The sequence below is a fragment of the Sander lucioperca genome, chromosome 11, assembly GCF_008315115.2.
Source record: "Sander lucioperca isolate FBNREF2018 chromosome 11, SLUC_FBN_1.2, whole genome shotgun sequence".
In the NCBI taxonomy this organism is placed as follows: domain Eukaryota; kingdom Metazoa; phylum Chordata; class Actinopteri; order Perciformes; family Percidae; genus Sander; species Sander lucioperca.
The window spans coordinates 10,508,601-10,533,150 of record NC_050183.1 but is presented as its reverse complement, the minus strand read 5'-3'; the positions used below and the strand labels follow the sequence as shown (position 1 = coordinate 10,533,150).

General features: G+C 39.1%; 1 protein-coding gene across 2 annotated transcripts in view; it reads right to left on the bottom strand.

The window, feature by feature from the left end:
• Positions 1 to 17,452, bottom strand: part of tmem131 (transmembrane protein 131) — a 36,000-nt gene extending 18,548 nt beyond the window's left edge. Inside the window, exons 1-17 of one of the 2 annotated variants that reach the window (XM_036007322.1) lie at positions 17,185 to 17,452; positions 14,320 to 14,381; positions 14,074 to 14,114; positions 11,347 to 11,415; positions 9,282 to 9,402; positions 5,455 to 5,571; positions 5,231 to 5,353; positions 5,041 to 5,121; positions 4,244 to 4,394; positions 4,078 to 4,134; positions 3,920 to 3,981; positions 3,726 to 3,834; positions 2,613 to 2,721; positions 2,346 to 2,499; positions 2,075 to 2,245; positions 1,099 to 1,209; positions 560 to 694 (exon numbers count right to left, since the gene is read on the bottom strand). In XM_036007322.1, the coding sequence (XP_035863215.1) occupies positions 560 to 694; positions 1,099 to 1,209; positions 2,075 to 2,245; positions 2,346 to 2,499; positions 2,613 to 2,721; positions 3,726 to 3,834; positions 3,920 to 3,981; positions 4,078 to 4,134; positions 4,244 to 4,394; positions 5,041 to 5,121; positions 5,231 to 5,353; positions 5,455 to 5,571; positions 9,282 to 9,402; positions 11,347 to 11,415; positions 14,074 to 14,114; positions 14,320 to 14,381; positions 17,185 to 17,356 (1,845 nt within the window). In that variant the 5' untranslated portion in view covers positions 17,357 to 17,452. The remainder of the gene's footprint in view (positions 1 to 559; positions 695 to 1,098; positions 1,210 to 2,074; positions 2,246 to 2,345; positions 2,500 to 2,612; positions 2,722 to 3,725; positions 3,835 to 3,919; positions 3,982 to 4,077; positions 4,135 to 4,243; positions 4,395 to 5,040; positions 5,122 to 5,230; positions 5,354 to 5,454; positions 5,572 to 9,281; positions 9,403 to 11,346; positions 11,416 to 14,073; positions 14,115 to 14,319; positions 14,382 to 17,184) is intronic. The other variant, XM_036007321.1, reaches the window with a different exon arrangement.
• Between the last annotated feature and the right edge of the window lie 7,098 nt (positions 17,453 to 24,550).

Sequence of the window (24,550 nt, the reverse complement as noted above, 5' to 3'; positions counted from 1 at the left end):
TGTGAGTTTGTGCATGTGCAGCAGCAACACTACACAAGTAAGAAACTAAAAATAATACCATTAATTCATGCAAGCATAACCTTAGCAAGGTAGTTGCAAGCTACCAAAGAAGCTACTAAAAAAATAACTTTCAACTTGGTATTGTGACACAATGTGACTAATAAGATAAATAACCTCAGACACAGAGCAGTGAGGCAACACTGCAGAGCAGTATAAATTGCAATGTGACCAATGTTTTTCTTCAGTCTCATGTGCCCCCCCCCCGGGCATACATGGTGGCTCTTGTTTGCAAGCCATAAATAATCCTTGGGCATAAGAGACAACTGATATTGTGTTTGAGTATTTAATTGCTCTTCGTCACACCCAAACTAGACCCAGCAGTTTTTTGGTTTGCCACAACACAGGCCTTTTATTCCGGATTGCATTAGATTGGTGACACTACTCTCTACCAACTTCCCCCCTTTGTGATGGAGTTTGGGATATCTACCAAAGTTAGTGTCATGATGATCAGAACATAAAACCAAAAAGCAGCTTGGGAATGACACTGCGGGGGTCTTACTGTTTTGTGATGGGAGGCTGAGGTGTTGTGCAGCTCTCGCGGGCGACTCAGGGCCACTGTTGCGTTTCCTTTCTCCGTCTTCAGCAGCTCCATGGAAAGGCTGTCTCCCGTGACCAGCCAGGATTTGATCTCCAGCTGGAGGACACAAAGCAGTTTGAAAAGGACAGAAAGGACCAAACTGTACACTGCGATCCTTTTGCTGAACAATGTATGACTGTACTTTTTAATTGCTCAAACACATATCAACTGCCACTGTGGAAATGAGTATGTTAGCCTAAAGGCTCATGTTGCGACAAGTTTAATTGTTGTGCTGGATATATTTGAAAGCACAAGGCAGCATATTTAAAAAGGCCCTGTACAATATACAATGGACCTACTGTAACTGTGTACTGGACAATGAACAGGAAAGATAATCACACAGCAAGTAAGTTCAGGTTTAAGTAAGTTCTTTTTTATTTTCTCTTACAGGACAAACTATCTAATCTGCTACTGTTTTATGTGTAGTGTAGCAATACATGCAGTATGCTGCATGATCTCACCTCTATGGGATTACTGTTGACCACCACAAATGTGATGCTGCTGGTGTCTGTTGCACTGCGAACACCAAAGTCCAGGATGTTCTCCTTCAGACTGGGAGGCAGGACCAGTGGCTGTTCACACAAAAACAAACGCCACATTACACAGACGCATATCACCAAGAATGATTCTGCGTTACAAAAGCAAAACGGAGTAACTACATACTTTACATACAAATCTGACTTCTGTTTTACTATATAGAAAAGCATTGTGTAATGTTTCAAAATATCTAACTTCTAATGCTTTTTAAATGTGCAGTAACTACAGACACAGAGCTAAAAACCAAGTCAAACTGCAGTGAATGCACACTGGTTGTGTAGTTACTGCATTCTGACTTTGTGTTGTTGCTCAGGCTGCAGTAACTATACTCTAGCTTGGTAAACAGAGAGCTATATCAAGTTAAAGCTACGTTATGAAATAGCCACGGCCAGCCTTATCAAAGCTAAAACTAAATTTACCCATTGATTTTTTTTCCTACTGGTCAATAACAAATATCAATATTGACAAACTGATGGTAATTCCGGTCACAATGGAGAGCTAAATCCCTGCAGCTAAACTGTTGCTAAAGGTAACTAGCTTAGCAGATCTCAGTAGCTTCCACCGCAGCTTTTGACTCTAGTGGAATCCACGCAATTTGGTGGGGTTAAGCTACTTTTAAATACAAATATAATCAAAATAAGAATAAGAACTAGTTAAAATGGACACTTTCTTTGCCTGAAAACGTTAACCCTTTTTTTCAATTTCACTGCTTCAGTAGTTAATGCGCTCTACCATTGTAGGGCAGTATTAGATTAAGAATACAGACTTTCAATGTAATTACATGGCAGCACTCTCTGATAAATGAATGAGCTCTGTTCAGTACCACTTTGATGGTAAGTGAATTAGCTGCATATGAAGAGGATTCTTTTTCTCTAAATAAATTGTTTGTTTTTTGTGTACCTCCAAGAAGCCCGTGTAGGCCCGGACTGGCAGGTGGAACTTGGATGCGTTTGTGATCAGCAGGATATTGCTGTCTATGTGAATGGAGGGTCGGACCGGCCGGAAGAGGAGGGAGAAGACGTAGCGTGACTCGTGTGGGGGGATAAGGATGGGTGCACTGAAGTTCTGCACCTAAAACAGAGAGAGAAAACGAGATGTCATATCGCCCATTATACATATATTACACTTCACAACTAGATTGTCCCCGTTAACCCTTTCTGGTGACTCTCACATTAAACATGGTTTTGGCCTCTTCTGGCAGGGACACATTGTGTAACCGGATGGCAAAGCTGAAGGCATTTGTGAGGAAGATGGGTCTGTCCACTGGGTCGACGGGGCTGTCCCTGATGTGGAACAATGTCGCTGTGTGGTCAAAGCCCAGGTAGCTGCCAGAAGAGAGAAACCTTTTAGAACTAAAACTCTTATAGGAACATTTGTATCCCTTATAACACATAAAGCCACACCCACTCTCTCAATGTAGAGCCACAAAACAACTCACCCATCTAAAACTTCTGCCTGGTAAGGGATTTCAAGCTTGGAGTAACTCTTTTCTTTCGCTTTAACAGTTATCTTTCCAGAGAACTGATATGGTCTTCTCGCTTTTGAGGCTGCAACCAAAAAACAAGATCGAAACAGCGGATAACTGCACTGCAGAAGCATACAAGGCCTCACAAGAGGAAGTTGTGCAATACTCTAAACCAAAACGTGTAAGAAATTGCTGGAGTAAGGACATGATGTAAAACTCTTAAAGCTAAAGAATGTCCAGATCATTACTAATAAACAGTCAATATGTATTACAGGACACACACAAAGGAAAAAATATTGACTTCTGATCATTTTATTTTTTATTTTCACCCAAGAATATGAACAAACCGAATGGTTTCCTTCTTAAAAAGGAAGTAGAAGCAAACCACTGTTCACATCTGTGTCTCTGTCAGCCAGTGAAGACTTAGAAGAGGAACTGACATCATGCAGGCTTCACACTTTAGAACTGCCTGTTCAGAGTTTCCTCCTGTTAAGAGCCTGTGTTAAGTGGAAATGGTGCATCTAACTGCACTATTTGAAAATGAAGAAAAGCACTTAATGTTTAAGATCTGTGTGGCTAACTGCCTGCATCGTATCCACAGTTGGAGGGCGTGGTGGTGGAGCAGGCATATAGGATAGCTCAGGTTGGATATGGCTTTCAATTTTTAACTGTCCCAACTGGATATCCATTGATTGTATGTCACAAGCTTAGCTGTTTGCAATGAAATTTCCTCAACAAAAAAAAAACCCAACATTATATATGAATATGTATGGTTCAAGATATTAAGCAGAAAAACTGTTGTAGAAGAGTAAGAAATGAAATGAGATGTATGCTCAGTTTCCTGCTAGCTATAATAAATGCAGTCTAATACAAAAGTCCTGAAATAAATCCTAAGTGCTTGTTATTTAGCCTACCCTCAATTAAATAAATGATAAGTGGACAAAATAATAGAAACACCTGTCAGTACTACAGCCTCTAAAATGATCATACAGTTTAATCAACACCTCTGTCAACAAAAATGTAACATTATAACCTTCATGTTTCAACAGAAATGTCAAAACTCACCACATAAAAACCACTGCTTACCGTCAAAACTTATACTTGCAACTTTGGTATATCTGTTCTCTCCAGCTTTCAGTGTGACTGCTTTGAAATCTACTGTGACTGCTTCATTTGACGGCGTTGTGCGCACACTCTGTAAAGCGTAAATAAAGGTTGGTGTTATATGAGGGTTAGGATAACAGTTTAAAGATTTCAAAAAGGCTACCAAGTATACTTACTGTAATCGGAACATCTTTTGTTCCTGAATTTAAAAGGTGTACATTCAGCAGTTTTGGACGATCTGTAAGACAAAGTGGTTGAAAAAGAGAACGGAGGAGTGAGCAAAGAAGCCCAGAGAAGAAGTGCAAGAGGTACCTTCTGTTGTAATTCTCCATACCTTGTGACCGCAGCGTACCAAAGTCAAGCATCTCTGTGGAGGCGTATATACCAGGGGCTGCAAAAAAAGTAGTACAAACAGAAAATGTTTACCTGACGGACAAGACGGAGTATTACAATAAATGTATTGTAGGTAATGAAATGTGACAAAGTTTTGGTAGGCACACCTGATGTGACTTCCACCTCTACAGGGAGAATGATGAACTGGTCTTCATTGGGGGCATTGGTTTTGATTCTGATGAAAGCCGTGTGGTTGTCGGCATCTCTCGACGAGAAGCTGGCTCTCATCACCCCCTTTGTCTCGAATGGAGGAATCTCCTGGAGGGAGAAGGTCAGCATTAGGGCTGGGTATCGCCTCCGATTTCCTGAATCAATTCGATTCCGATTCACAAGGTCCCTTTCTATTAGAGTTCCAATTTGATTTGATTTGATTCAAAAATAATCCAATTAGGGATATTTCAGTCACAATACCAATTTTGCTTGAATATGAAAGAGATTCTTAGAGAACTAGTGCTGTAAATTGTACAAGGTTGCCTCTAACCTGCCGCATTAAAAATATTAATGTTGACTTTAAGAATTAACCCCAAAGCAGTTACATAGAGACAAAAAAAAATGGTCTTGCTTTCTTGCAGAGGGCGCGATGCAGAGACTGTATTTACCTGATGGCCATGGCAGGTTTACCTTCGCCAACATTTCGCCTAACTTTGGAGCATTATTTAGCATAACGTGAATTCCTTAGATCGTCTAGTTTCACATGAAACCAAAATCTTTAGTCTAGCTTTAGAACGGAGTCTCCTAAGAGATCGAGCTCAGGATTTAATCACCATTTTTTTTTCTTTAAACCCAGCCCTAGTCAGCATGGGTGAAAGTGACAAAACTTTGACCTCCATTATCGTTCATCTTCAAAACAAGACTCGACACAAACACTGGAACAAAAAAAAAAAAAGAGAGACGTGGAACTAACCCATAATTTAAGAGTCCCTGTTTGTTGACCCGTGGGAAGCTCTAGATGAAGATCCCCGCCACTAGAGTACATCTCAACAACCTGGAGTAAGACATGGAAAAGGAACTCAATCCACCAATTAAACAGCTGTTCCATCCCAAAAAACCATGTGCCAGTTTAACCATTAGAGACTCTAATTACTCAACGTTACCTGTAATGGTTCACTGTATGGGTTGTGGATGTTAATTAGAGGTGAGAAGCTGCTGTTTACAGGGACTCGAGCCCCGATGAAGGGCCGCAGTCTGTAGGGGTTTGGGATGCCAACCCCAAAAACCTTCAGGACAGAGATAGAAAAGCTAAATTAGTCCCATTTCACCTAGCACTAACTATTCAACTTGTGAATGAAAATGAAGTGTTGTTCATTTTGGTCTATACCTGGTATGTAAACACTCCATGATGTGATGTATTAATAAATAAAGTGTTTTCTACATTCCCAACTACTCGGGCGAGAAACACGACATCGAATGACGTGTTCCCTCCTGGAGGAATTATCTGTTGAAAGATACAACATACATGATGTGCAGTACAACAAACACAGAATGTTCTTCATCAGCTGGGCTAATAACCTGAAAGAACACTCGCTTCCACAACACCTGACCTTACAGATCCGCTGCTACCAAAACATTACAGCTACACTAACTTTAGCATTTTGGTAGCGAATGTGGTTGCAAATAGTGACTGTTCAGTGGTTTTACCTAGATCCCCCTGAATACTTTCCTGTCTATTTATATCTACAGAAACAGCTAAAAACAATATATAGTTGATTCATATAGACTAAATGTCATGTAGTAAGAGGTTGTACAGAAATGTAATGAAACAGAACTTCTTGTGCCATCTCCGCTGCTGCAGATAGTGGAAGGAGTAGAATTCACTGCTCACCAGATAAAGGCTTGGTGGAAGTGCAGAAGCAAAAAGATAGAAGCATAATAGGAAACATACACTCTAACCTGTGCATTCTTATTATTTATTAAGGCAGGTTTTTTTTCAGTCAGGAAACTTCTTCAAGCAGGAAACAATATATAAGCTGTGCCATTTTTATAACGCACCCCAAAGGCATTAAGGGTGTGAATCTTCACTGGTCTCACAATTCAATTCGATTATGATTATCCTGTCAACGATTTGAATCGATATCACAATGCATCACCTCTTCGATATTAATATATATTGTTACACATGGTTTTCATCAACAAATTCAAGCAGTCAGATATATACATGAACTCCCCTTTTTATCGTATCTGCTCTTAAAAAAACAAAACAAACAAAAAAAGCAGCCGGAAAATCAACAAGCAACATCAGTAGGCAATAATCGATTATGGTCTGTCACTGCATTGATGCAGAATCGTCTAGGTCCGAATTGCGATGCCTAAAAGGCGTGGGTTTGGTTTCAGATGTGTACATATACTGTATATCCTGCACATCCTGCATTAATATACACCTAAAACAAACTACTTCCTCTCCCTCTGCACGTTTTTCGGGTAAAATACTATATAAACCTCTGCTGTATTGTTAATGTGCTAACCCTTCTTCAAACCATGTTTAGTTTCCATGATAGATATGATCGATAATCTTGTATTTACATCTTTACTTCAAAGTGCGCTGTGCTTTACTGCCTGTGCGTAACTTTTGATTGAGGTTTTATTTAAATGTCTTTTTAGGAGAATATTAACTTTAAAACTAAAATGACAGACTAAATAAACAGTTTCTTATCTGAAATATGCAGGAGAGGCGGAATACTTTTCTTTTTCTTAGATTAGTTTCCGCACAATGCACACACAATGTAATGCACACAGGAAATGGAGATGCTACACAGCATAGCTTGAAAACAATAAACCAAAAAAGAGAAACAGCTCTGGGAAAATCTAGGGGAGAGAAGGGGGGGGGGGGGACTTTGACTTTGAATTTCCAAATTCTACAGTGGCAGTTGTGCTCAAAAGTCACAGCTTAACTGAAAGTAAATTACATTAATTTGTTGTAAAATAAAAATAAACGGTAACACTTAACTTGAAGGTATCTACATAAGAGTGACATGACACCGTCATGAACACATGAACCCTAACTCTAAACCTAACCCTAACTTGTCATAACAAAAACTGAATGACACTTAATGACAGAAGCGGTATGTCATAAACGTTTATGGACTTGTTTATAATGTTTATGACACGCTCGTGACAGTGTCATGTCACTCTTATGTAGATACCTTCAAGTAAAGTGTAACCCAATAAACTATGCAGTGTATACTTTAAAGTATCAGTACATAGCATGAAGTTGGGACACATTTATAAATATACACCAACAGTCACTTGGCAAGCTCTGATGCATAACACATGTGCCACTGTGACCAGCGCAGGCAGAGATCTCTGGGGATTGTTGTCTCTAACTATATATAGGCTTGAGTGCATAGAAGAATCCAAGTGTATAAACAGACAATCCAAGACATAAAACCATAGCAAAATAACACTTAATAAGCAGAAATAAAGACTAGGTATGCATTGATTCCATGCAGTTAATAGCATTACATGTATTTGGCATTTATTAAAGAAAAACAACCGTGCCAAACCAAAAGACGGACGGGTCCAAAAGAAAGCTGTGACATATATTCTCCTATCAGGTGTTTTTAATGATGAAATTTGAAGAGTTTAAGTCCTTGCAGAACCAAACTGGATATCAAAGCATAACAACTCTCTGAACTGCAAACAACTTGTAAGCCTGCTCTTAAATTTGCCAAAAATTCAGAGAAACCTGGTGGAATCTAGAGCTCACCTATGTCAAATTATGTTAATGACTACATAAAAGTATAGATCCAAAATCTTCCATTTTACCTAATGTCATTACTACAAACTCTGAAATCTCTGGATCTCGCAGAAGTTGTGATTTTATCTACCCTTTATAGAAAGCCTTTATACAAACATATCCCATGACAGAGGACTAGCGGCGTCAGGTTGTTATCCTCAAAACCGCACAGAATTCTCTCCTACTGAATGTCTTTGTAAACTTGACTCTTATGTCCCGAAGTTGAATTTATTTTTCAGTACTGATATGCGCATTTATGCCCTAGAGACAACTATTCCTGCTTAAACAACCTTGGGCACACATAACAACAACAACAACAACAACAACAACCATCCTCTTCTTGACGACCTAACTTTTGTAATCAATGTTTTAGGGTAAAAATAGACAGTGTCCCTGCCTCACTTAAACAAGTACATGATGTGTGCAGAAACTACTGTGCTTAAAGCGACAGAACAGGTCTTTCCTAAAAAGGGTTAGGGTTACATGCAGTTAAGAAAACTGATCTGAACTGATCAGGACGTTTTTGTATTTACTATAGCTGGCAATAGCAACTTGAGGTTAAGAGAAAAAAACGAACAGGGAAAAAAGGGGTGAGCCACATAAAGTCAACAGGCCCTTCCCTTCATCAGTTATTTTGGATCCATCCTCTTTGGACACTGCTTCCTGTGGGTTTAAATGACTATTTCAGTGTTTTCCACCAAATGCCAATAAAGAGTGTGTGCCATGTCATAAATAAAGATTGTGTATACTATAACTTGATTATATTGCCGTTTACTTGTCCTAGTCTTGTCTACTTCTCTTTATAGAGTGCCATTCATCCCTTTGGTGTGGTCACATTTCTAATGACACGCAATTTGCATCGGGACTTCCCACTCGATTGTTGTTGCTTACTTTTCAGATTAGATTAGATTAGATTAGATTCAGCTTTATTGTCATTGCACAGTACAGGTACTAAGACAACATAATGCAGTTTAGCATCTAACCAGAAGTGCAAAAAAGCAGTAAAGTGCAGAGTAATGTACAGAATTTACAGAATAGAGAATAGTTGTTGCTGTTGATGCTTGAAGAAGATCCCCAAGTCTACTTGAGTTTAAAGCAAATAAAAAAGAAAGCAAATGCCACCTGAGAGACAGAAGGATACATTGCGTTTCCTGATTAGTCTCTTGTTTACAATAATCAAAGTTATCACACTGATTTATTGATGTTTAAAAATGCTGCATGATCAAGTAACATGGTGAGATCAACACACCCATGTGACTTAAGGTCAAGGGATTTTTTTTTTTTGTAAACTAACAGGATAATCTGCATTTTCTATTATTAAGTTATTAAGCATTAGATGTGTTGTGACAACTAGACTAATGACAAAAATTAATCAATGTTAACAAAGTGACTCCCAAGTGATTAGTACTTACCCTATTCTGGAAAAAGGATGCGTGAAAATGTGCTGTTGTTGCCGATATTGATATCAAACTAATTTCTTCTGAGCTAGGGTTATGTAAATATACTTTCTCCATTTTTGGCATTCCAACGGGCCTGCAAATGAAGAAAAGAAGCCTTTGTAAGCGCTGGCAAACAACAACATATAGAAAGAAATTAAAAACTAAATGTAGAAGCACATATGACACTAATAAAGTCACAATGACATGACATGAGAATTGACACAAAGGTGGAAACAGATTTAGATTTAAACAGAGGATGTATGACACCACAACTTAAAGGGTCAGCAAGTTTGTTGAAGAATTTAACAATAAAAAGACATGTTCTTAAAAATAAAGTCAAAGATTTTTTTAAAGACAAGAAGAGAGACAGGAAACAGGTTTGGAATGTCATACAAATTAAGATGACAGACATCACCTGGTGACCATACAAGTAGCTCTGCATGTTATAACCTATTCATTGTATATGCTACACTTTACATTACTGCCAATCCACACCCAAAGCACATCATAAACTCTTTGATTCCTACCTTCCAGGCAGCATGTGGTTTCTTTCATTTCAATATGGTAGGAAAATCAACTCGGAGGGACTTTTTTTAATGATTCTCCCTGCTCACAAATGCAAAACCATGCAAAGACAAAGTAATTTTGGCTTAAGAATAAAAGCCACTGAATGTTAACTGTGATGGATTAATTCTAGGTCAGTTGATTAAAACCTGAAAAAACACTTGTATGGTCCTTTAACCCTCGTGTTGTCTTCCCGTCCACCATGAAATGTGTTGTCCTTCCGGGTCTAAATTGAAAATGAACTTTTTTGGCAATTTTACTAATGTTTTTGACACTTCACACACATGTTTTTGTCATTTCTCTCAACGCTTTTTTAAATTCATGGTCATTAAACCTAATTTAAATGACATTTTGAGTTAAAAAAAAGCAGTCAAGATCAGAGGATGTTGAGTGGATCACAGACTGTTTGATGCCAAACTTTAGTCTTGACACCATTGAAACCATTCCAATTCAAATGCTATAAAATGCTATAAAATTGAATAAAACACCCCAAATTCAATGAAAGTAATCATTAATTGTACCTGCGAAGATTGTTATATGGGTTCCATACAACATACATCATGCATCCATGTTATTTTTGGCCAATTTGGTTGTAAGAAACCCATATTTCTGATATAAAAAACTTTGAAAATGGGTCAAATTTGACCCGAGGACAACACAAGGGTTAAACAAAGTGGATAAAGAGGCATGTATGGTTTCTCCAACACAAGTAAGGCAGATGTAAACATGTCCATCTTCTTAACAGCTTAAATGAATGGCATCTAACAAGTTGAGCCTCTATCTATGGGCTGATTTATTAAGACCTCTAATCCAATCCTGCCTGCCTTTCCAGTGTATTAGAGACAGGGTGAGAATTTCTCAAGGTTTCATTTTCATGCCCTCAAAACATTCACAGCTGATAAGTGGATTGTTTATTGAGGAAGTAGAACAGGAGAGGATAGGCCGAGGCAGCTGGGTCACTCACTGTGAGTTGGTGTAGGGGTACCCCACTCCTGTGACAGTTAATTAACCATTTGCACCCTGGTAAGGTAGGCTACACTTGAAGCTGGGTCATGCCACATGGGTGTGTACACCCACTGTCAGGGTGGCATGTGATCCAACAAGTCCTGCGTAGGTGAAGCTAGGTGCTGACGCTTAGGTTGAATGCTTCCTCAGCGACACATTTATCGTTGACAGGCTGAGGTTACTCGCCTCAAGAGGTTTACTTTACATAATATAGAGAGCAAAAGGTCATACTGACTGAGCACCAGTCTGTAACTATTCACTGGGTTTTAAAAATGTTGTTTATTATATCAGAAGATGCTTTTAATCAAACTAAACACTAAATAAGTAAATAAATAAATAAGATTTAGGAATGAAGAAGAAACATTTAAAATGACTAATGCAAGTGTCTCAAACTATGTGAAATGTAATTAAGAAAAAATCACATGAAAACAAAATATTAAATTAGTGTAAGAATACATCAAACACTCACTGTTCGTGAAAGTCCAACATTGGAGGTTCGAATCGTATAGGGCGGCAGTTCCCACGGTGCGGGGATGTGCTGTGAGAGACATGCAGATGTGACAGCAGCAACAGCAAGCTAGGAAAAATACTCTCCATGTTTACGGGCATTTCAAACAAACGAGAGGCTAAACACACAAGCACAGACACCACAGTCTGGGCCCAGGCGACCACTCCCATATAGATCGCCCTATTTCCATGTGTAAAATTTCCATGTAAATCCATAGAGTAAAACATTAATAAATCAACCGGACAAAGGAAAAAAAAACTATTTCTTCTTGTAATAATCAGAACGTGGGGTTTCTCTCACGCGAAGGCAACTACTTTTGAGCATCGGTTCCACCCGCCTGGTCGTTGGGACACAGTCATAACTCGCCAAACCTGTTTAACAACAGGTGTATCTTAACAATAGATAGGGCCGTACCCTAAAGGACAAAGGCAACATGCAACAGAACTGTGTAATGAGAGCCTTTATGTAAATCTCATGAAAAGAGAAGTTCAAAAGCAATGCGTGTGTGGCACATAAACCAACTTGATGTCATTTAATGGTTGAAAAGCAAACACCTGAATGTCACATGCTCTTTTTTTCACCAAAAAAACTGTTGTGGGAAAGTTAACATTGCCACAAAAATATTACACGCGAGGAGACACTGTAGCTGGAATCTTTTTTATACTCGTCTTTCGCACCAGAATTGATGTGGTGGTACCCAACACCATCCTTTAATAAATCACTTGTGTGTAATTACTCTAACCCTAGAGTCAGACAATTAAATCAATTTCACCTATTTACTACCAAGCCTATGCGTCCGGGAGCACACAATGGCTGTAGAGGCATGCTCCAGTAGCAGAGCTCAGTAGAGACGGGATGGATTTGCATCCCGAGGCGCACGGTAATCCACATAGAGACCCGACCATGCACTGCTCCTCCTGGATTATCTATCATCTACAGCATCCTCAAGTCTTCACTTCTCCCATTAATATTACATCTACTGACAAAGTTCTTGCCGAGTTAGGGTTTCAGATTGGAAACTGGCTGTGAATTCTGCGAGGCCTTTCGCTCAGCACTTCAGAGCTAATGCGTTGAATGTCAGGGTGTAATTGGAGTGGCGGGTGGGGGGGGTGCCTCAGATCTGCATATGCCCAGTGTCATGCTATAACCTTAAGACGTGTGCATTAAAAACAAACATAGTGACTGTGAAACCCTATTGAATTCCTGTGGAAGTGACTACCATATGTTGATAACATTCTTCACAAAAAGAGGTGCACACTGAGTAATAGAGAAGAGATAATAATTAACATACAAAGGCTTCCAAACACTACACTACACTACACAGACACACACAATGAGGAAAAAAGGGGAAGTTCAACATTTGAAAAACTTCACACAACACAAAACAGCAAAATACCCTCCCCTCCCACCCAAACTCGAGGGAGTGGTCATGCTATGCCCGTGGGAGATAACATTTTTATAATTTAGAACATTGTGTACAAACAGTAAAGGCTTGCTGTATGCCGCACTCAGACAAAACACAAGTGTAAAAGTAAGGACAGAGTATTGTTTTCTATGCAGAGGCCACGATACAAAAACATGATGTTAAAAATCCACTGACTGACTTGCACGTTCCCTGCCTTAAAAACAGTATGTACTTTATTCGAGCAGTTCTACCTGTTGGACACATAGCCACGTAGCCCTTCCCAAGCCCGCCACACACTCATTGTGGACTCATTTTACAGTTCTTAGACAGTCAAAAGATCTCACAGTGCTAAGAGCACTCATCTGTCACACTTAGCTATGTCTGTCTCAAGGCGATCCTGACTGGGAGGCAACGTGACCTAACCATTGACACTTGTCAGGACCAGAGGTAAGGCTCCGTTGGTTGAAGTATCGAAAAAAAAAAACACAACCCTCTGCCTGTCTGCTCCTCTCAGCCTCGACAGTGGGGTCAAACTGATATTAGCTGGGTCTGCGGTGTGCGCTGCCAGATCTCTACTTTTCCAAGTAACTGTGGCAGCAGAGAGGCACACTGTGGTTTGGTTTAAGCAACAGATGACACAGACTGAGCCGTTTCCCTGACGACTCGTGTCACTATCAGCATGTCTCAGAGAGCTGAGGGGGATCTCAGGAATCTGGCTTTCTCTAACTGACTTCATGCCATCATCAACCATACTTGTTAGTGTGTTTTTAAAGTTCTTGTTGTCATGTAGCGAGATATATATATATATATATTTTTTTTTTTTTTTTTTTTTAATGGTTGGTAACTGATACTGTAGCCTGGCAGACAGTAATTAAATTCCTACCTAGGTTTGTTAGCCTTGACAAAAAACAACAACTTTGTGTTCAAATGAAACTTGTTCACATTGGCTACAGTGGCTGAAAATTGTTACAGCACCATTTCAGTAGCATCTTTGTTGTTTTCTACTTGTGAGTGTTGGTCATGTTAAAGCTGGAAGCATAATTCAGTGTGCTGTTGCTGTTGTTTTTCCACGTCAAATCAGTACAAGAACTTTTAAGGCTCTTAATACTATATAAGCTCCACTCATTTAGCTTGTAGCAACACTTCACAAAAGAATGCACAGGTACAGTACGTAGAACAACAGCACCTGCCTACACCCACTCTCATATAATGGCATTTAGCCAGAAACACATTTGTTTGGAGTTCGGGAGGACATTTATGAAGTGAAAAATATAAAAACATACCTTTGTTGATGATATAAACTAAAATCAATGTCGGACTCTGCCTGCAAACGAACAGAGACATAAACAATTATCTAAATGGGATTTAACTGGATGTTACATTAGGCGGGTCATTTGTAAATCAAGTAAATGGCCTTATTTCAACCTTTTTCTGCTCTGTAATGGTGTAAATGTTTCTGTAACTGTGGTGAGTAATAGTTCAATTTGAATGGCAACAATAACAAGGCAAAACAGTAATATAGCACTTACCTGTAAAAGGCTTCCCTCGCCAAAATGTAAAACTTCTAGAATTGTGTCTGACTGAATGAATGCTGTAAAAAAAAAAAGAATGACAAGAAGACTGTATAAGTTTTATCGCTATCACCCATCAGTAAAAAGGAGAACAATCTGTTTCTAATTACAGCAGAGTTTTGAGAATTTAACACTTATGAATACTGGAAGACACAGGAAGGGGAACTATAGCAGAATTGGACATGTATGAAAAATAGCTTTCTGCTAGTAACCCAAATTACCACAGCAAAACTCATCAGTTTGGCCGTCGTTATATTACTGTTAAAGACAACTCCATACTTGAACTTCAATCTCTTGTACTTTCAGAGCAGACAAGAGACAAGAAAAAGATCTGGCTTGAGATCTTTGCCTACATGCTGCTACACTTGGTGTGAAAGTTTGGTGGCTAGGCCGTACCAAAAAGAAACAGTTCATCTACTACTAAGAACTCATCTGTTTTAAGGATGTTATAAAGTGTCAGTCCATTGGCTATTTCTGTGTATGAGGCTCACATTGATTAGTCTCCAACAAAAGGATGAACCTAAAGTCAGCACACCCTCATACTGTGTGTTATATAGAGTTGTGTGTTAAAAAGGTACTCCTTAGTAATCACACTATTATCAACAGGCTTTTCAGGCCCGGATGTTTCTTGCACTGGCTGTCATATGACTACCTCCGAGTAGAAATCTACAAGCTTGGAGAAGCTAAAATTTGACACCCATACTCAGCATTTAAAACGCTTCCCCTCTATTGTAAAGCTTTTCATCTGACACCACCAAAATACCACAACTTGACAACAAGACCAACGTTGGCGGATCATGTTCACAGCACACTTTTAGTATGTTACGGAAGCGTAATGCATTCACGTGAGAGAAAAAAAGTATTTGCCCCATCTTTCTGAATTAATGAGATAATTATCTCAGAAATACTAAGATACATTTTTATGAAAAACAATCTGCTCTCTCACGGTCGCAGCAGGAACCGTACTCCATGCAGCACACACAGCTTCTTTTAGGATTTTGAGGTGCCTCGTTAATTCAGAGAAACAGAGATTTTTTTCAGGAAAATTTATCTCAGAATTTCGGAGATCATTTCCCCAGTTATTCAGAAAAATAGGGCAAATATTTGTTTCTCAAGAGAAAGCAACCTGTTCTAATGTTGGGCAATTAAACTGTTGCACTCCAATAAATCCTGCTAGTTATAATGAGTGTTTTAGATTTAAACGCCTCAGCAGATCCAAGTGATCTAATCACTTGATGCAACAACTCACAGTTTAATTTCCTTTTTAGATTCACATCACAAACCGCTAACATAGCCATTCTGCCATGGCTGAGCATCTAGTCAGAGTTGGAGTGAAGTTTTCCAAGTTCAAGTCACCTCTTCGTGGTAAGTATAGAGTGGGAAGAAATAACTTTTCCTACTGCACCTCAGTGGAACATACAAGACTAAATAAGGGAAAGCCATGGTGAAAGTTACACTTGATTAGAGCCCTGAGTGCAAGACTGCAGAAAGTGAAACTTAGTGTTTTCGATCACTGTGAATCATTACGGCTCGTTATTCAGAATATGATCACTATCAAAACAACAAATAGGACTACATTCAAAATGCCCTAAACAAAAATACTCTTTGGTGCTTGATCCATCTGGCTTACTGAAGGTTTCTACCACACCCTTACATGTATTTTTGTATTTCTTCAATGTAATTTGTATTTTATGTTCTGTGAAACAAATAAACTAAACTAAACTGATCATGGAGTGCAACAATGGATTCTTGGCGATTGCCAAACTGAAAGGAAGCATGATGTTTTATCACTTCTCTCATTTAAATCACATGTCATCTCTCCTGGCATGAGTTTGTGTAAATCTGCTACAGATAGTTCAAATAGTGAAGCACAACTAGCAGTGATTTTGGTAACACTGACTCCATTTCCTAAGCTTACAGTGTTGAGGTTGGCAGAAGCATGCCATAATAAGTGACACAATATTTGCCAAATAATCTCCTTTATCACTCAAGTACATTTCTTGTTAGATAAATTCTCAAATTATTTTGCAAGTGCATGGAACCAATGTTACAATTTATAGGCACCAGACACGTTTCAAAGTTGGCACAGCTTATCTTGGATGTGGATTGCAGCTGTCCAGTCACGATTAGTCGACTTATCGCCGTGTGACCTGCCATGGTCAGTCTATCTGACAGCTGGACACTTCAGTCCGCTCGATAAATAACATGCGGCTGTCATTTGGCCCGTGGACCGCTCAGTGCCAAGCTGGAACCAACCCAGGGTCCAAATCAAAACGCTCAGCCACGTATACAAATAACCGTCACCTGACTGATTCAAGCATTTCCTTTATTGAGTGTAGTATGAGGAAGTAACGTTACTGTTAGGTAGGCTGGCGGCGATGTTACTACATTAATGTTGTCTCTTAATTTCAATGCATTAACATACATGATGTGCTAACATTAGTACTAGCGACGGTGCTAACAAGCTGCTCTTTCCGTCTGTGCTTTGTATTATTTTGCATGTGTGTTAGGTAACGTTAGAGTGTTAGCCTAACTTAGCCATATATGGAAGGGATGACAACATGACAACAAGCTACAAACGAAGCTAACGTTTACTGTAACGGTAACGTAAAAGGTCACACATAGCAAACGAAAGGTAGCACTTTCATTCTGAACTAACGCTATGCTTCTTTGTATACATTTTTATTAGGAATATTATTTGCAAGGTAAGTGGGCTAGCTGTGTTAAAGTTGGCCCGTAGAGGTAACCTCAACCCGCACTTCGTAGAAATGTCTACGGAAGTTAGCGCTAGCTTATGCGGACGTAGCCAGCTAAGTTACAAACCTTGTTTATTGGCCCGCGTCGTGTGAATAAAAGCAATAAATAACATCCTCAATAATCCGACACATGATGTCCTTGTTCTTGTGTGTGAGTGGCGAACACTCTGGGCTCTTCCTTGACTCGCCATGCTGCAGTTCTTTCTAGGATAACAAGCGAGCGAGTGTGCGGCGGACATGCCCGTCTCTCTCTCTGCTGACTCTGTCAATCATAGCCGTGAGGACTCGGAGCAGCTAACTGCTGAACAGGACGTTGGCCCTCTCTTCTTCTTCTCTTCCTCTTCCGCTCCATGTGTCACGCGTCACATGTTGACACACAGCGGTGTATACCGCTGCCTGCTGCCGCGGAGTGACTCCATCACCGGAGAGGACCATAGACAGTATGAGGACGGTTGGTGTATAGTGACTCCATCACAGGAGAGGACCATAGACAGTATGAGGACGGTTGGTGTATAGTGACTCCATCACAGGAGAGGACCATAGACAGTATGAGGACGGTTGGTGTATAGTGACTCCATCACAGGAGAGGACGTGTTGTCTTGTTATCGGGCTTGCCTGCTTCATATTATTGAATTAGCTACTCCAACTGTGCAATATGTCATCTCTATTCATCCGTACCTTACTCATCTGTATATCTGTGTTTATATACTGTCTGCTTATATAAGGGTGTTTATTGTGTAATATGTTTGTTTTATTACTATTCTTATTATAACTAATTCTATTTGTATATGTATTATCTATTATATCTATTTCTTATACTTTATGTATATTTTTTCTCCTATGTCTACTTAATATGTATTTGTGTTATTCTGATGTGTGTACATCCTTTGAGCTGCTGTAGCACAGGAATTTCCCCAGTGTGGGATTAATAAAGTCTATCTTATCTTATCTTATCTGAGTCTAGCACTTAAGTAGAAGTATAGCACTATTGGGCTTTTCCTTACTGGGTGCTATAATCTGCCACTTCTACAGTCATTTTACTGTAAACTGGCAATACAACAATTCCATTATTAAAGTGACTATATGTAACTTTTAAATGTTTCTGAAACAGTGTAATTTTCCATCTGATGATCATAAATGACCTGTAACAGCAAACGAGACTAACAGTGAAAAGAACGCTGTTTTTATATAGTTTTTACTAAGCTAATTTGCAATGCCCATCCCTATATGGGCCTTTAAAAAACATAAAACTCAACAACAAATAGGCTACATAAACGATAAAACAAAACAAAAACTCAACAATAGATACATACATTAAAACTCAGAACTCAACAAGAAAATACAAAACAAGACACAGACCAATAGGCCTACAATAAAGCACCATTAAACAGGAAGCACCAGATCATTCATGACTGTTTCTTCTGCAGAAACAGTTTGCGTTTTAGTTTAAAATGATCCCAGTCAGGATCCAGTTTGAGTTCAGACTTCCACATGTTTACCCCCTGAACAGAAAAAGCAGTTTGTCCAAATGAGGATTTACGAAAGGGCATCTTACAATTCCCATTGGATGCTCAATGCTCCACGTGTTACTGACACACGTGAAAATGCAATAAAATTATAAAAACTTAATCTTAGAATCGATCTTCCATTGATTCTATCATTAGCACTCATTTGTTTGTTCAGTAGTTATTGATCATTTTATTGGATCCCAATTAGGTTTTTTTTTTGCTTTGCTAATCTTCTTTGGGTCCAAAATAGTAAGAATGAAAGGAATTCATAAACACAGTAGACAACTGTAGGCCAAGAGACAGAATCAAGGAATTTTCAATAAAACTAAAAAGACAGAAAAGAAATGCAATTTAAAAAAGATAAATAACACCAAACGTGGTAGCTGTTGGAAAATGAAACCAGGGTAATGGTTAATGGTTGACATCCATAAAGCCAGATGATTGCTGATAAAAGATAGCATGAGCCCAGCGAGCCTATAGAACATGATAAGCTTGTTCTTTAGGGTGTCTTAAAGCTGACAGTCTGCTATAGTTACTGTTTGGGCATATACTGTAGATAAACAGTGGCCTTTGGCCTAAAAGAAAGTCACCAAGTGAGGTGAACCAATGAATGGACACTGGAAGTTAATTTTCTTTTGACAGGGAGTTTTTTTTTTTTTTTTAACCTTTATCCAGGTAAGTCAATTGAGAACAATTTCTCATTTGCAATGACGACCTGTCACATTCACACAGTTCCACATTCATACCTGGAAGCTGCCCAGTACTACCACAGTCTGATCTGCTGGCTACTGAGCAGCTCCACTGGAGTGGTTGGGGTTAAGGGTCTTGCTCAAGGGCACCTCAGTGGTGGTGATGAAGGAGGGACAAGCACTGCCCACCCAGATTTTATCCTGCCGGTCTGGGGATTGAACCAGCAACCTCCCTGTCCCTCCCACACACACACACACACACACACACACACACACACAGTCAGACAGTCTGGAGCCAAATCTGTCTCTGTGAGTCCGTCTCTGTACTCGGTCGGTTCTGGTGCTTGATTAACGCAGATATGTGTTGATTGCTCTCATTACGGGCCGGATTGGGTGGCACATGGCACTGTACTAGTAAGATACAATTAAGGAAAAATTTGCCTGCTTTTTTAGGGCTAGAGGGACTATTTCTTGCCAATCACCATCAGCAGACTACACCACTAAAGAACATTTATAGTGAGATAACACTCCATCTTGTGGCCCTGTCTTGTAAAGTTTTAAGTCCTTAATGGTTTTTGTTCATATTCTGCTTATTTGTTGTTAGGTGTGTTTCATTTTTTCCCATGTGTCAAGTAATTATACTCCAAAAACCTAGGGAAAGGTATTATTCTATCATACAAGTAATGTACGGCCATGGTGACACTTGGCTTCTTATTTTTTGGGCATTTTTAGGCCTTTATTAACAGAACAGCTTGAGACAAGAAAGGGACATGCAACAAAGGGCCACAGGTGGGAATCGAACCCACAGCTGCTGCGATAAGGACTAAGCCTTTGTACGTGGGGCGCATGCTCAACCAGGTGAGATACCCAGGCACCCCACTTGGCTACTTTTTGCGTTTTAAAAAGCGTTCAGGACTTTTTTTTAAAAGAAAAAAGACGTGTGAACATGGCCTACTGCTGCAACCTATTATTTTTATTATCAATAATCAATAAATCCAGACAGCTAGCTAGACTATCTGTCCAATCTGAGTTTTCTGTTGCACGACTAAAACTACTTTTGAACGTACACATGTTCCACCAAAACAAGTTCCTTCCTGAGACTATTTAGCAGAGGCACCGTGGCTCCGTCCAGTGCTTAGCACCGCCCAAGACGATTGTGATTGGTTTAAAGAAATGCCAATAAACCAGAGCACGTTATTCTCCCATCCAGGAATGCTGTGTGGACTAGTCAGACCTTCCTCCGCAGCACTGTGGAGGAAGGTCTGGCAATGCGAGGCTAGTCTGGCCATGGTTGTAGGGTCAGGCTTGAGGATTGTTTACATTGTTGCTGTTTAGCCTGTGGTTGCTGGCCTGAAGGATGAAAGACCGGCTAGAGAACAGCATTCCTGACTGACAGTTGTTAATTTCTAGAGTGCTGTAACCCAGAGATTTTCAGTGAAGCAATCCAGCAGAATGCCACAAGCAGCAAGACAGGTGTTCATTTTTTAAGCTGATTTATTATTTTTGCTTTACCCATAAACAGAATTAGCAGTTGGGATGTATGAAATATTTAGAATACTCAGCAAACATTAGCAGGAATGTAAGAGTGACAGATACTCCAAACACGCCTTTGTTTCATGTTCTCTGTTATTTATGAAAAAGTTTTGGATTATTTTTTTTTTTCAGACAGCTGCATTACATAGTATAACAAAACACTGTGTATACTAGCTCACTGCCACACCTCAATGACACTTAGCCATTATTTTTAGTTACACATGTGTTAATCCTGACAAGTCAAAATGTCACTGTGAGAATGTTAGGTACATTAACCATCACCAAACACTGCCGAGCTGGTGAGTGCAACTTCTTAAGCTTCCTGCAGAGGGCAGAAATGTGATAAAATGCATCGAACAGGGCAAAGACTTTTCTTACATGTTTCCAAAATACATTTAGCCAGAAAACAGTTGTGCAGTCGTATCTGAGACAAGTAAATTGACATGACTTACTGCTTGCTCTTGGTTTGACACTGGAATATATTAATAACAGCCATCAAGTCTGATTAAATATAAGTTGTGACATTACATAATCAGTCCCCTCAAGAATTTCTCAATAGCTGATTTTTATTCATTTTTGTGTCAAGATTTTGTATTGCAATTTATGTTCACATGTGGACACTCTATCTTCTATTCATGTGCTATATGTTACACACCTGTAGCCTACATACCTGTACATTACTGCGTGTATAGTTATTCCAATACTCAACTATGTAATGAGGCACCTTACCGTATGACAAAATACAGTATTTACCAGAATTGAACTCACTATGTACATAATATTAACAAGCACTATTTAGATTATGGTCCTAGTTTTTACTTTTAAGATTAAGATTTTATTGCAGTTACTATTAAGTTGCTATTTCTGCATCCCACATTATCAAGCCCCAGACCTTCAATAAACCGCATCCCACCAAGGAAATAGAATTCAATAAGACATTTTGGGAAGTCCACATAATTGGGTTCACTCTAAATAAAAACCAATGAACACTGATGCATGTTGCATACAAAAATGTACTGTATATTAACCAATATATATATATATATATATATATATATATATATATATATAAAATAGGAGGGCAGGAAAGATTGTGGCCAATCCCCCAATTGTAAAGGAGAAGTGTGAATGTAAAGGTAAGCACACACACACACACACACACACACACACACACACACACACACACACACACACACACACACACACACACACACACACACAAGTGCGTCTCACTATCTTTGTGGGGACCCGCCATTGACTTAATGCATTCCCTAGCCCCTCACCCTAACCATAACCTAATTCTAACCCTAATCCTAAAACAGAGTCTTAACCCTCAAACAGGCCTTTAAAGTTTTGGGGTCCAGCATTTTGGCCCCACAAAGCTGTCGGGACCCCACAAGTATACTGTATTCCCAGTTTACCCCACAAATATAGTTAAACAAGAACACACACACACACACACACACACACACACACACACACACACACACACACACACACACAGACAGACACTTGTTCTGTTGATTGATTGTGAGTGAGAACAAAAACAAACAGCAAAAGTGTGGGTGATTACAGCACAATGAAAATTACTGCACTAAAAGAGGATTATGAATTAAAAAAATCAGTGGGAAGCCTCACACATGTAGTGACTGTAGATTTTCCTGGTATATTGTGTTTGATGTCTCTGGCAAAGGCCCACAAATTTGCCCTTGAGGTTGTTATAGCAACCCGGTGTGAGGGTTTGGCGGAGGATAAGTCATCCTCTATGTTTGGAATAAAACAATGACATAGTACAAGTAATCATGCTGATGAACAGGGTACAACTCATCATTACAAGAGGACTCAGAGCAGTGCCACAGCCACTTGGACTGATATTGGCTGCCAAGACACATCTGAGGGCCTACTGATTATGTAGCTTGTGCTCTAATTTTACATAACAGGCATGTATGTATGTATGTATGTATTTTACATTATTTCATTAAAAATATCATTTCATCTTCTGGATATTTTGCTTTATTAGATCTACTATGTACCACATATTTACATCCTTTTTGTGTTTTTGGTGCTCTGACTCAAAAATAACTGAATTACCAAAAAAAATAATCTGTACCAAGAGATTAACAGCTCCCAACCACTCTGCATCTCTCAGCACAATTCAAGGATGCCCAGCAACGGTGTACAGTGATGTGTTTACGCTCCACATCCTGCCTTGGACACACATTAGCCAGAGACAATATTTCCACTGAGTGACTAACTAACTAACATAGTTAAATGATAACTCTGATGTTATTCTTTATTTTTCATATTGTCAATAAATTCCACAAAAAGACTAAAATTCTAAAATCCCACTAACTAATATTATATGTGTAACAAAAGCCTGACATATCTTACTCCACTGTGCCAGAGACATGCATTGTTGTCCAAAAACTATTAAAAACTATTAAAAATCCTAACCCCTAACCCTGACTGACATGTTCCTGAAATACTCCTGTCTAAGAAATGTTTGCTAAAAACTACAGTGCCCAGCTCTTTTGGCTATAAGACCAAAATAAAGACTTAACCTACCGTTCGCTATCTCTCCAGTCCCAAATGGCCAACGACCAAGTTAGCAACTAGCTGGTGAACACAATGGAGCATTTAGCAGCTAAAGAGAGAGATATTTCCCTCAGGAGTTGGTGGAGAACAAAACAGAGCTAAAAGGACAGTGAATATTGGACTAACCTTTGCAAGGTGACACATGTCCTACACAATCTGGACTGTGGTCATAACATCTACTTCTTATAACTTATTCCCTGTTATATATTGTTCTTAAGGTATATTATTTCTTTTCTTGTTTGTCAAGCAATTATATTATGTTTACAATACTGTCTTTTCATAGTCATAGTTAATATTTAATAATAAGATATTGCACTGTTCACTTTTGCACTACCACCATTGCACACACTCTACCATAGCACCTTATCATGGTCATTGCATCACATGGTCAGTCCATACCAGACCTTTGTAATCACTGCACACATTGTTAACTCTTTAAATTTCTGTGAGTGATTTTTTATGTATGTGAGATATATGTGTGTATGTGTGTATGTTGTGTTATGGTTGTCTAAGCTACTGGATGCCTAAAATTTCCCTCGGGATAAATAAAGTATCTATCTATCAATCTATCTATCTATCTATCTATCTATCTATCTATCTATGAATCCAAATGAATGTTGCTTCATGTCTGCTCAGAATTTGCAAATGGGCAACTATTTGCAAACACATTAGCCATATCAACTTAAAAGGTGCTAATATGTCGATGCTGTGTTTACAGCTTGTTTCCACTGCTCCAAGTGGCATGCTAACACGCTAACTAAGACTGAGAACATGGTAAACATTATACCTGCTAAACATAAGCATGTTAGAGGTCTCGCTGTTAGCATTTAGCTAAATGCCTTAGTAGAGTCTCCCAAAGCTGCTAGCATGGTTGTATTGTATGTTATTTAGTTGTAGTCTGGTTTCAGACCTCTGAATCGCTGCCCACATCTGGATTTTTTTCCACATTTAAAATAATTGAACAGTGATATAAATCAGTGGTTCCCAAACATCAAGGACCCCTAAACTGACACAAATTAGACCAAGGGCCCCCATTTGATATGAATTTGTCCCAGGGTCCTCAATCTTATAGGATTTTTGCTTTTAGATGTTTTATTACAGATAAAAC